At 58.8% G+C, this 12,411-nt stretch overlaps 1 protein-coding gene across 2 annotated transcripts in view; it reads right to left on the reverse strand.

The window, feature by feature from the left end:
* Positions 1-5,814: 5,814 nt before the first annotated feature.
* TLK2 (tousled like kinase 2) overlaps positions 5,815-12,411 on the reverse strand; it is a 32,024-nt gene continuing 25,427 nt past the window's right edge. For both annotated transcript variants that reach the window (XM_082071215.1, XM_082071214.1), the window contains exons 18-22: positions 11,771-11,940; positions 10,182-10,320; positions 9,015-9,126; positions 8,647-8,754; positions 5,815-8,287 (exon numbers count right to left, since the gene is read on the reverse strand). In XM_082071215.1, coding sequence (XP_081927341.1) covers positions 8,114-8,287; positions 8,647-8,754; positions 9,015-9,126; positions 10,182-10,320; positions 11,771-11,940 — 703 coding nt within the window. In that variant the 3' untranslated portion in view covers positions 5,815-8,113. The remainder of the gene's footprint in view (positions 8,288-8,646; positions 8,755-9,014; positions 9,127-10,181; positions 10,321-11,770; positions 11,941-12,411) is intronic.

Here is a 12,411-nt window from a genome sequence, read left to right on the forward strand (position 1 = left end):
AAGGCGACGGCAGTGCTCCCTGGAGCGGGGAGCAGGATCCGGCCCGCGACGCGGGCGACGCGGTTGAGCCAGCCACGTGGGGCTTGGCTGTTCTTGTGAAAATAAATGAGTCCGTTGTTTCCCAGAGAGAGGCAGGAAGGACCTGCGGCCGGTGCCAGGCCAGGCTTTGGGGATGCGAACCCTGCAGAGGGGGCCCAATTAAGCACATCAGCATCGGGGCTGTTGGACTTTTCCTAAGCCGGGGTTTACGTGTTAATCGAGGCGGCGCGGGGAGAACACGCTCGCCTGCAGGGAGCGGGTGTGACAGCGCCAGGAGACCAGGGAGCTGCCCACACCCTCATCTCCATCCCTAACACCTGGAATCCGCGCTGGGGCGTCAGCAGCTGGACGTGCTGGAGCTGCGGCACCCCGTGAACTCGTCCCTTTACCCATCCTGGACAAACCTGACATCCCTGTCCCAGGAGGCAAATCCCGTCCAAAGGGGGGACACGAAAGGGTTTGCATCCCGCGGAGCATCGCTGCCTCCTGGTCGGGTTCATCCCATGTCTCGGAGGCCTCAACACTACTTGTGATGAGAAGATAATTAGCACTTCCTAATAACTAATTCCCCCAACGCAGGCCAACAGCTCCTCGCCTACACTCCCCCTAACCCGGTTTAGCACCAATTGAGTTGCTCTTGCAGCGGATTGGGAGGAAGCGCATTTTTCCCGTCCCCTGGGACGTTTCCAAGCTGTCTGACCTCCCTGGCCCTGCCGAGCTGCTGCCAGACGAGGGGACGCGGCCGCGCGCAGGGAGGTGACCCAGGCGAGGGGACGCGGCCGCGCGCAGGGAGGTGACCCAGGCGAGGGGACGCGGCCGCGCGCAGGGAGGTGACGGCGCCGCCGGCGTCCTCTGCGGAGAGCTCCGTGCACCGGGCCAGGGACGGAGCAACGGGCTCGGCCGGGGCTCACCCGACGCGTTCGGAAACGGGTGAGCGGGGGACGCTCGGCTTCCTGCAGGCTGGAAAACAAATGTCACCAGTGATGGACCCAGCCATTGGGGTGACACCCTGCAAGTTACTGAGTTTGGGGCTGACACGGGGCACGTTTGGTGTTGGTTCATGCCAGAGGGGTTAGAGGACGGGATCTGGGGAGCTGTGGACCACAAGAGCGGTGTCTGCAGCACAGGCCTGCGTGGACGTGCTCTGGAGGAAGGACCCGCACCAACCCGTCAGCCACGTCTGAGCAGCGGCACGTCCGAGGGGTCTGTCTTAGAGCCTGGGGAGGACATGGAGGTACCATATGGGACAAGGGGCGATGGTTTTAAACTAAAGGAGGGAGATTCAGGCTGGACATGAGGCAGGAATTGTTGCCCTGAGGGTGGTGAGAGCCTGGCCCAGGTTCCCAGAGAGGTGGTGGATGAACCATCCCTGAGACATCCCAGGCCAGGCTGGACGGGGCTCTGAGCACCCTGAGCTGGTGAGGATGTCCCTGCTCATGGCAGGGGGGCACTGGGGGGCTGGGAAGGTCCCTCCAACCCAAACCATCCTGTGATTGATTCTGTATCCAACCAGGGGGGCTGCACATCCTGCTCTTCCAAGGGTGTCCCCTCGTCCCGTCGCTCTCGGCAGCACCGGGGGTTCCAGCGCTGCAGAGCAAAGCCCGTCGGCACGCAGCGGCTGTCCAGGGGCTGCCGCTGCCACGGACGTCGCTTCAGCCATGGCAGCCGGGGCGCAGCAGCACCTGCCAGGCCCCGCCGCGAGCTCCGCGCTGCGCCCGCGCCGCCTCGGCCTCATCCTGGCCCCCAACCGCACGGGCCGGGCCAAGATCAACACCCACCTGGCAGGCGCCGCGGCGCTGAGGTCACTGCTGAGGGAAGAGGCCGTGCTGGCGTCTGCCGCCGCGCTCCCCCGCGCCGCGGCGGGGAGGCCACGTCGCTCTCCCTGTGCCGGAGACAGGCGGGACGGCCAGGGCCACCCCCCGCCCAGCGATGGATTCGGGTTCCCCCACACGCCTCTGCCAGGCTCTGCAGCGGGGGTGGCCACAGCCCCACCAATGGGATACGGGGCACGACACATCACGGGGGGACCCACATGGGGTACAGCAGGGGCCTTGTTCCCGGAGCACCAGTGTGCGTCGGCACCCTCCCCTCCATGGACAGGGCTCAGCTCCTCCGTGGCTCCAGCGTGTGGGTGCCCATGGGGCGATGCTGATGCTCCCGGGTTTGGTTTCCCCAAGGAAAGCGGGGGGTCTCAGCATCGGTGGTTGGGGCTCCCCCGAGCTGGGGGGTCGGGGAGGCAGTTTACTCCCTGTGTTTGTCGCCTGAGTGCAGAAACATAATTTAAGATCAGCCTGAGCTCTGCTCAGCACCAGCTGCGGGTAGAAGGATCCTGGCCAAAATGAAGAGCTATTTCCCTGCCTCCCAACTGACCGTCCCGTCCCCTCTGGCCAGGAGCAGATGGGGCTTTGGCAGCTGCTGGGGACACCCCAAATCCTCCCAGCACTGCAAGCGGGGTCCCTCTGTGGCTGCCCAGCGCTGAGGCTCTCGGGCTCTTTGCTTCTCTCTCTGGTGCAGCCCCTGAAAGTCAGGCGAGTTCAAGCTGCAAATAATTTATTAAAAGCAGATGTGCTCGCTCAAAGCTGCCACGAGGAATTCCAGGGCGCTCCAGCCCCGGGAGGGCCAGCGCCGAGATCCCGGCCCTTCCGCCGCGGGGGCGAGCCGCTGCCGAGCCCCCCGCCTCCCCCCCGCAGGCTCCGGAAAGGGGGAGAAATGCATTCCAGCCATTCGCAAAAAAACTGTCTTTAAAACAAACTAAAACCCCAACACTTTCTCTGCATGAGTCAGGAGCGAACGAGCGGAGCGGGGCTGCAGAGCGGGGCGGGAAGGGGCTGGAGCACGATGGAGGGACAGCACATCCCGAACGGCATCGTCCAGAGCGGGGAGCGCGATCCCCCCGTGTCCCGCGGCGCTCGAGCAGCAGCGCAGCCCCGATGCTTCGCTTCTCAGCTCTGCCACGGCCTCACCTCTCAGCCACGGGCACGGCCCCTCCATCCCCCTGCTGGTCCCACTGGCCTGGAGGGGCTGTGGCATCCACCCCAGCCGCTCTCCCGGGTCTGGGTGCGAGCGGGCGGGTCTTTGGGATTAGCGGGAGCTGGGATGAGCAGATGCTGAACAAAGCGGTTTTGGGCCAGAGCCGACAGCGAGGAGGTGGCGACGCGGCCGCTCGTGTCCCGCGGCCCCGCCAGCCCGCGCTCGTGGCTCCCGCACGGCCAAGGGAGGACGGCGCTGAGCAGAGCCCGTGTTTTTCCTCCCACAGATGCAAACCAGAGCCAAGCACCTTGTAAACCCGCTGCCCGCGTTCCCCGGGGCTGCTGGAGCGGGGATGCGAGATCCAGTTCTCCATCCTCACCCACTGCTCCCTGCAGCATTTTTCCCTCCATCTCAGGCCTTTCCAGCTCCAGCTGGGCCATTGCAGCCCCTGCAGCCCAAACAGCGCCGGATGGGCGAGCAGCTCCGCGCCTGCGGGCCGGTGACGCTCACCCGACGCTGCTGGGGCAGACGGTGGCCAACCTCTGGTTTCAGGCTTTACTGGAGCAGCTCGAAGCACCGAGTCCCCCCCGCGCTGACCCAGCAGCCGGTTGGCGTTTGGAAATGAGGAGCGACAAAGCAACAGGAACAACGAGCTGCAGCCAAGGGACAGAGGGAGAACGGCTCTGACAGCCCCTCCCGGGCCCGGCGCAGGGCTGGGAGCCACGAGGAGCGTGCGGCGCGGGCAGCCCGCGGCTCTTGCCAATTCCCGTGCAGTTAATGCATGAAACGAGAGCGCGTCTCAGCCTCAGCCCCGGCTCCCACACAGACAATAGCGTCCTTGTGGCCAAGACGCCTGCTCCGGGCTGTGAACGCGCAAGGGGAGGCCGGGCGGCTCCGCGTTTGCTTGGCCTCTCGCCCCCACCCAGGGCGATGGCCGGGGGCCACCCGCTTGTCCCCAAGGGCAGCGCCGGGCACAGGGCGAAGCGCAGACCGCGGGCGCAGCCACACGCAGCGGTGGGAATTCAGAGTATCAGTGCAAGGATCCAGTGGAATTTGGCTAAAAAGGCAGCTCCAGGGGGGTGGGGGTCAGGGATGCGCCAGGTCCCACTTCCACGTGCTGCAGATCTCTTCCCTTCGTGCTGGGAATGGGGGGGTTTAAGTCAAGACTGCTTGAGCCAGGCTCACACAGCACCCCGAAAACATCCCCCAGGAGACACCGGCAGTGGCACAAACCTGGTGTTGAGGGTTCGCCAGGTCACAAAACACCCGGGACTGGCCCATTTGGCAGAGGAAGCTCCTTCCCTAGCGGGACTCTTGACCGCTAACGCCGGAGGTGAAGCGTCCGGCCCCTGCGCAACCTCATCCCTGCTGGCACCCAGCTGCGTGCAACTCTGCCTCTGCCGGGGTCCCGGGCATGCGGCGCACACGGGTACACGGCGCACACGGGCACACGGCACACACAGGTACACGGCACACGCGGGCACGCGGCACACACGGGCACGCGGCACACGCGGGAACCGGCTCCTGCGGGACGGTCGCGCATTCGCTGCTGAAACGCCGCCGCCTCCCCCTGCCCAAGATCGGTGCCGCATCATCAAAACTGGCACAGGGGGCCAAGAAATAATCAACTGCAGCAGCCGGCAGGGAGCCGGAGCCGCTCGGTGTTCGGTTTCACCCGCGCTCAGCTGAACGCTGACTCAAGTTCAAGTGCAAGCGAGGGTGACGTCAGGTTTGCGGAGGAACGCGGGTCCCCAGCAGCTCTGGGGGACACACGCGGCCCCTCGCGTGGTGGGGACGCTGGGGACACCCCGCGGAGCGGGTGGGGGACGCCGGCGGGTGAGCCGGTGCTCCCTGGTTATTAGTGCAGATATAAACAGACTCCACGTCTTGGGCTGCCAAGGTCTTGTTCCAGTTTCTTTTGTATTTTTTAAAGCTGACAAAGACTCGGCCGTAAGGAATTAAAGGAGCCGAGTCCTCGTCACCGCACAGCGCGGTCATTCCCGGTGACCGAGACCGGCGCGTCGTGTCCCGCGGCCGTGGCCGCCGGCTCGGCACAGCCAGCCAGGACACCCAGCTCGGCGCGATTCCCACCGACAGACACCACAAAGGCCGGATTTACGTCCCAGCCCCAGAGAGCGGCTCAGGGCAGCTGCTGCTCAACGGGAACCGAGGGACGAACCCACCTCGGGCGTCTGTCCCCATGTTCCAGAACAAAACTGATGCCAGTAATTAAAACATGGTAAATTTGAGTGATTCCCACCTCCAACAGCGAGATCTCACAGCCGAACACAACCACCCTCCGTCCTTCACCCCGCGTGGCACAACCACCCTCCGTCCTACACCCCGCATGGCACAACCACCCTCCGTCCTTCACCCCGCATGGCACAACCACCCTCCGTCCTACACCCCGCATGGCACAACCACCCTCCGTCCTTCACCCCGCATGGCACAACCACCCTCCGTCCTACACCCCGCATGGCACAACCACCCTCCGTCCTACACCCCGCGTGGCACAACCACCCTCCGTCCTACACCCCGCGTGGCACAACCACCCTCCGTCCTACACCCCGCATGGCACAACCACCCTCCGTCCTTCACCCCGCGTGGCACAACCACCCTCCGTCCTACACCCCGCGTGGCACAACCACCCTCCGTCCTACACCCCGCGTTGCACAACCACCCTCCGTCCTACACCCCGCATGGCACAACCACCCTCCGTCCTACACCCCGCGTCACCTCCGCGCAGCCACCGTACTGGAGCTCGTGCCGGTGCTACCAAGAGCAGAACAGTAAGAGCCAAGCAAATCAGTTTCTTAAAACTTATTTTAATATCCATGTCTCATCTGTTGGGTAGAGCCAAAACAGTCTGGCCTGCTTTAAGTTACAAATTCTTCATACACTTTTCTTTAAGTAAAGGAACAGTGTGGCAATAGGGTCTGTTACTGGAAGTGAAACCCGTATTAACGAGGACGGCGTCGCAGCCGGAATTCTAGCAGGTTCTTCGCCGCCGTCGGCCCCTACATGGGTGTCGCACAGCAGGAAGAAATGCATCTGACACAAAACGAATCACACCCACAGAGAGCACACACTGTATGGCCGAGAAACAACGGGACCGGGCAGGAAAACCCTTCTAGAATTGTCCCCGATGCGGACAGACACCGAACCGCCAGGGCCAGCGAGCGGGATGGAGCGTCAGCCCTGTTTGAAGACGGAGGCCGAACGGACCCGTGGAGGCGCCGCTCGCCAACAGGTAACTTGTGGAGCAGAGCCGAGCCGCGGGATGGAAAGGGCCCAGGAACCACGCTGGGGATGGAAAGATGGAGCTTTTCTTCGGTTAACACACGACAGCTGAGAGGCCACCTTAATGCAGCTGCAAGCCAGCACGTCCAGTGAAAAGCCCGAGAGTCACTACAAAAATAGCAATAAAAATCACAGGGGCAGAGCTCTCCCGTTCCCAGGCCCGTTACTTAATGTCGACAGACTCTCCATTTTTTTCAGTCAACCACAAGGTCCCGAGCAGGTTCAACGCAGCCCTGGCAGCGCCGGTTCGCAGCGCGGCAGCCGAGCGGAGCCGCCCCCGAGCGCGGTGAGAACACCCCCTGCCCCGGAAAGGCCACTGGGACACCGAGTGTCCCCAACAGCCCCGCGCGGCTGCGGCCGCTCCCGGCGGCGCCGCAGGGGCCGACACGCACCGCGGGGCCCGGGGCAGCGGGCAGGGAGCCTGCACCGGGGAACCTGGTTTTAAACACCCCCTAAACTGCAATGGTGCACCACAGGAGCTGCTCCCAGACAAGCCCTGCTCTCCAACGCTGCAGCTTTAAACATTTCCTGGCTCTGAACTCCCGCCACATGGCAGCAGCGCTGCAACCTGGCTGCCACATGTTCGAGTGCTGTGCTTTTTGTGTGCTCCTTTTTCCTTCAGCGCGGGGAGAAAACAGGGCAGAGGGGGACAGGAGGTTTGCGTCTCCCAGCTGAGGGGTGAGAACCCTCCGGGATTACAGACAGGAGACAAAAGCAATAATTAGGGTGTCTGCTCCCTTCTAGAACAGTATCTCCTTGCCCCCCATTTGCGAGCGCAGCACAAGTTAGGGAAGGCAGCGGGTTTCAAAAGGAAAGCACTAAGGGAGGGAGGAGGCTTTGCTGCGGGGTCACCTCGCGTGAGAAGAGTCTTCAGCCTCGCACTTTGTACCGAGATGGGTGCGGTGCTGCGGGAGACGGGCACACCTGGCACCGGCCGCGCCGCGACCCTTCCCGCCGGGACCACCGCGCTCACCGGAGCAGGGCGGGAACGTGTTCCAGGGCGTCTTCAAAAAGAACAGCACTCCACGTCAGTTAAAGAGGGGCAACCGTTGTGAGAGCCGTGAAGCAGCAGCCGGAACCTGTGGCGGCCTGGGCCGCGAGCCGCCCCCAGCGAGGGAGCCGAAGGCTGCGCCGTCGCAGAACAACACTGCGGCAAACCTGCTAATATGGGTTTCACTTTGAGACCAGAAAACTGCTTTTCTTCCAAAAAATTGTTATTTTTAAAAAACTGAAATTAATTAGGGGTAAAACACTAACTCTAGTGCCATGAACAGGCAGGATCAACTTTTTTTCCCCTCCAAAGGGCAAAGAGTCATATATCATCCCCAGCTGAACGTTGGTGCTTCGAGCTTTTCAGGAGATGTTACCTAAACTTTATTAAAAGAAAAAGAACAATGTTTAAATATCAACACTGGACTAGCCCAGTCTTTTTCCAGAGTCCACATTCTTCATATGAAGCACACACGGCGTCCTGGATTCCCCAAGGCTGCATGTTCACAAGTTCACAGTACATGGAACCATGTCTTTTTGTATTTTCTTGAGTTTCCCCTCCTTGCTCAGAGCAGCCACCGTTTGTGGTCATTAAACCTCAAGCCATCTCCTATCCACGTGGCTTGGCCTAGATGCCCAAGGTTTTCTTGATGAGAGTTGATGTTGTCATGCTCTATGGATGGAAAAAAGCAAGAGAAAAAAAAGCACCTGGTACAGGTTTGAGACCCTTGCGGATTCCTCTGTTCCAACGCTGTTTCTGAAAGTCTGTCTTTTTCGCCCGTTTCTCAAGCAGTTTTTGGCCTGCTCCCGAGTCTCAGTTTGAAGAGCTGTTATTGGAGGAGCCAGAGGTCGACGCGATCGCAGCTCCAGCTGGGCTGCTCGTGGAGACGGATTTGCGGATGTGAGGCAGCAAGTAGGGGTCGCAGGCCAGCTGCTGGACGTCTATCCGGTCCTCCTTTCGGTACGCCAAGCAGCGCCTGATGAACGCCTGCACAGGCCCCACAAAGGCAAGACCAGAGTTAGTAGCCAGACAGAAACAAGAGAGTTTATTTGACCGAGAAACCGTTGGGAGCGGAGCCAATCTGACAACCCTGAAACTCCTTCCCCGTGCCCAGACAGCCCAGCTCGCGCAGCGGAGCCTGTGTTATCAGGAGAAAGGCTGAGCGCGGCACGAACGCTGCGCCGCCCAGTCCTCATCTGACGGGTACAGCACAGAGCCAGCGGCCGCTCTGCAGACCGGGTTAAACACACAGCCCCGCGGGCTCCGGGGACACAGAGCGCACAGAAGCGCCGGTGGCGATCGCGGATCCGCACACACGGCGCCATCGACCTCGCCGCAAGATTTACCTTCGCTTCCGGCGTGACTACTGGCTTTGGAGGGAACTGCACCTCGGTAGCTTTCAGAATTGTGTTCTCCTGCAGGATATCTTGCTGTGACTGGTTGTGACCGAAGGGCTACCAAAAAAACAGAAGACACTTGTTAAAGGTTGGTGATGGGCCTCAAAACAATCGCGCAAGGCTGCTGTTTATCGTCACTTGACATCAGCATTTTTCCAGGCAAGAAGCCCACGAATGCCGTGAAGGTGCTGCAGACTCCAGCCAGACGAGCAGGACGCGCTGCTCCCACGCTCACACTGAATTAAAGGGACGGAACGTGTCTGGGGTGTCTCCGGTTTGGGAATCACTGCTAGGAAAGGAGTCAAATGCCTTCTTACCTTCCTGCCATAGAGACACTGATAGAAGATGACTCCCACCGACCACACATCAACTTTGTTTGAAATCTTTGGAGGTTCTTTCCCAACCACAAAACATTCTGGTGGCAAATACCTGGTTGGAAAGAAGTGACATTAGGTTATGAGCAGCATCTCGAAATACTTTCAGTCTTTTTCTTCAGAAATGAAGGAAAAAGCTGCTGTGATCAGGTATTGACTTGAGACTTGAAGGACCCAGTTTCACTCCCGTGCGTGTTCCAGCCCTGATCTCCGTCCAGGAGCGGTGACCCCGGCTCTGCAGGCGCTCGGGCTCCGGGCTGTCAGCCGGTTTATTTGCACCAGAGCACATACAATCATCCCATTTTCTTTTATCTTCAGAACTGGAATTTGTTGTTAAAAGGGCTCGGCCAACAATTCCACAATAGAAACACGCAGCCAAAAGACATTTCTAGAAATGCAACCCCGGATGCCACGTCCTAGTTAGAGACACTCAGCCTCGCTCAAACCACACTTAGTTTCGTTTTTAGGAACAGAACAAAGCTGTACAAGGCAGAGGCCTCAGCAAACGTTCCTGCACAGCTGCTCTCACAGCGCCGCGCTGCAGCCTGGCTAACAGCGCAGAACCGCGCTCGGCGGCACCGGCCGCAGCCACAGCACTGGGCACTGAACATGCAACATTGCTGAAAACATCTTTCACGTGACCCTCGAAGTGAAGCTCCGGCTACAGACAGCGCTGTGAGATTTTCTGTAAGAGCTAATGATGGATTTTCACCTCCTCATTTCACTGGAATTCTCTTTCCATTGCCCTCATGTACCTGAATTTCCAGATAGACATAGTATTTTCCTCCTCCTTGCTTAAACCGTCAGACAGCACCATCACAGACTGCAACAGCAGCCGAGCTCCGCTCCAGAGCTCGCTGTCTCAGCAGCACGTGCGGTTTTTCACCAGGCCCCTTGGTTTTCAAATGTATCAACACTAAGCCACCGAAAAGTAAGAAGCTGCCAGCCTCAAAGGAGCCCTGTGACAACAGGAGCAATTCCTGGGGTCTCGAGCCTCGGTGTCTCAAGCTGTCACACACAATGGCAGCACACGCAGAGCTGACAGAGATCCAAAGCTGTTTACAAACCGGTTTTGATGTGTAACTTGCGAGTGCCCCGGGCGACACTTACCAGTAAGTACCAGCCCCCTGCGATGTCAGCTCCATGCCGTCCACAGAGTTGTAGCTGTCATCATCCATGATTTTGGAAAGTCCAAAATCGGTGATTTTTATCTCTCCACACGCAGTACCATTGACTAGAAGAATGTTACCTACAGAGAGGAAGGAAACAGCCCCTTAGGATGCATATCTAGCATGAAAAACAAACCAAGAATAAAATGGCATTGAACTCTGGCAGCCTGCATGAGAACACAAGGAGCCCACAGGAGCTGCAGCACCCCGGGGTGCGTGCTCAATACTCAATACTCTGAGCGCCAGAGACAACTCCAGTGCGAGAACTGATCTGCCCATCCTTCAGTGACCCAGTGGCCTGAAATTACTTGGAGCCTCCACGTTCTGAGTCGTATTGGCCAAACGAGCCTGATGCCGCGCAGTTCTGACCCCTCCCAGGGTCCTGTTGGGAGGGCAGGTCAAAACGGAGGATGAAGAAGCACTCACAGAGTCATGACTCATTCTGCCCAGAAGTCCTGACTTGCCCTGGCCTCTCAACAAGCCAGAAACTCTCTCCTTCCTGGCAACGCTCCCCAGTGGCTTTCTAAGCTCAAAAAGGACAATTATTGCTTAGGCAAGAGTCTCTTACAAATCCAGCAAGGATCAAGAAGTCAGATCCTCACTGTTCTTGCAAAGCCTACAAGAAGGCAGCAGAATCGTGCGTGATGGCAGCGCACGAATCACGGCTCCAGCAGGCCGTGGGCAGAGCTGTGCTGCGTGCTCGGGCAGCCAGAGCAGGCGGAAGGAGCGGGGTCACTAGAGCAACAGCACCATCTCCTGTACAGATTCCTCGGGCTGATGCAACAAACCACATCACACAGCGGTTTCACAATGCTGATGAAGTGCCACCAGTCCAGGGACACAGCCAGGGATAACTGCCCGCTTTTACTGGCCTAGGACAAAAAAAGGCTCCGTAGCCAAGAGGCAGCACTTCTTCCACTTCTGTACCAAAGGGAGCACTGCCACTTCTGCCCTCGCGTCCCTGCCCAGGGATAACGGGAGAACTGCAGCGGCACTCGGAGGGGACTTTCTACCCGGGAGATGCCACAGAACTCAAAGGCAGACCTGAGCAAACCAGCCGCGCGTCCTCAGCTCTGGGAGCTGCCGCACCACACGGGAAACTAAACACTCCAAGTTGTGCCACCGAATTTGCAGGCGGACGATTACAGAAAGAACAAGCCAGGGGAACGGGAACATGAAACACTCCAGTAATTAACGGAACCTTTATGAAGCAACAACAGCAGCTCTCACCAGCAGAATACAAGCAGGACATTAAGAAACCAAACATGCTCAGAGGTTCAAGGGCTCGTCCTGAACAAGGAGCTACTTTTTCTGGAATGTCCCTTCCTTGTTTCGTGTGGCAATTCTGGGAGACGATGCCCTTTCCACAGCACGTTCTATGCGTTTTATTCTTTTCTCTTGTTGCAGATGCGCTTCCCCGACAGCCCCGTCTCCTTTTGCCGTCTGACCGAGACCAACCTCCCCGCGTCACTCAGCACCCGTTCCCCTTACGCGGCGGCCTGGCGCCCATCGGCCAGCAGCACGGCATACCTGGTTTAAGGTCATAGTGTATGATGGGAGGTTTGATTTCGTTTAAGTATTTTAAAGCGTTCACAATCTGCATGATAATGGATCGCGCCTCTTTCTCCGACATGAGCTTGTGCTGTTTCAGGTAGAAGTCCAGATCGTTTCCCTCACAGTATTCTAACACTGTACAAAACCTGAGGGCAAAACAGCACTTGTTATCATGAAGGCACCTGATAGAAATCGGAACACATTTTTATTGCTTGGCTGTAAGATTTACCTATTCAGTCAATATATTCAATTAAGAGTCCTGCAGCCTGTTAATCCCTTTCTAAAAACAAGCTACCATGAGCACAGCCCCCAATACTCAACAGTACAAGAGTCGGAGATGCCCCAGGAAGCGCCAGACCCAGCACTGGAAAGCTGCATCAGCTGGGGCATCTGCCAGGCCAGCAAAGCAGGATCTACCAGTAAAGCAGCACATCTGGCATAATACAGCACACTGGTTTGTGAGCTGCTGTCTCTAGAAAACCACCGTACATTGAACGCACCGCAGACGTCTCTGCGGTACGGTCTGTGACGCTGGTGTGCACGTTCTCTGCACTGTCCTGCAACGTTCTAAGAGACCAAATACAGGTAGTGAATGGTCAAAGCAAGTCAAGGACATA

The sequence above is a fragment of the Streptopelia decaocto genome (genome assembly GCF_964273445.1).
Source record: "Streptopelia decaocto genome assembly, chromosome: 22".
NCBI lineage: Eukaryota > Metazoa > Chordata > Aves > Columbiformes > Columbidae > Streptopelia > Streptopelia decaocto.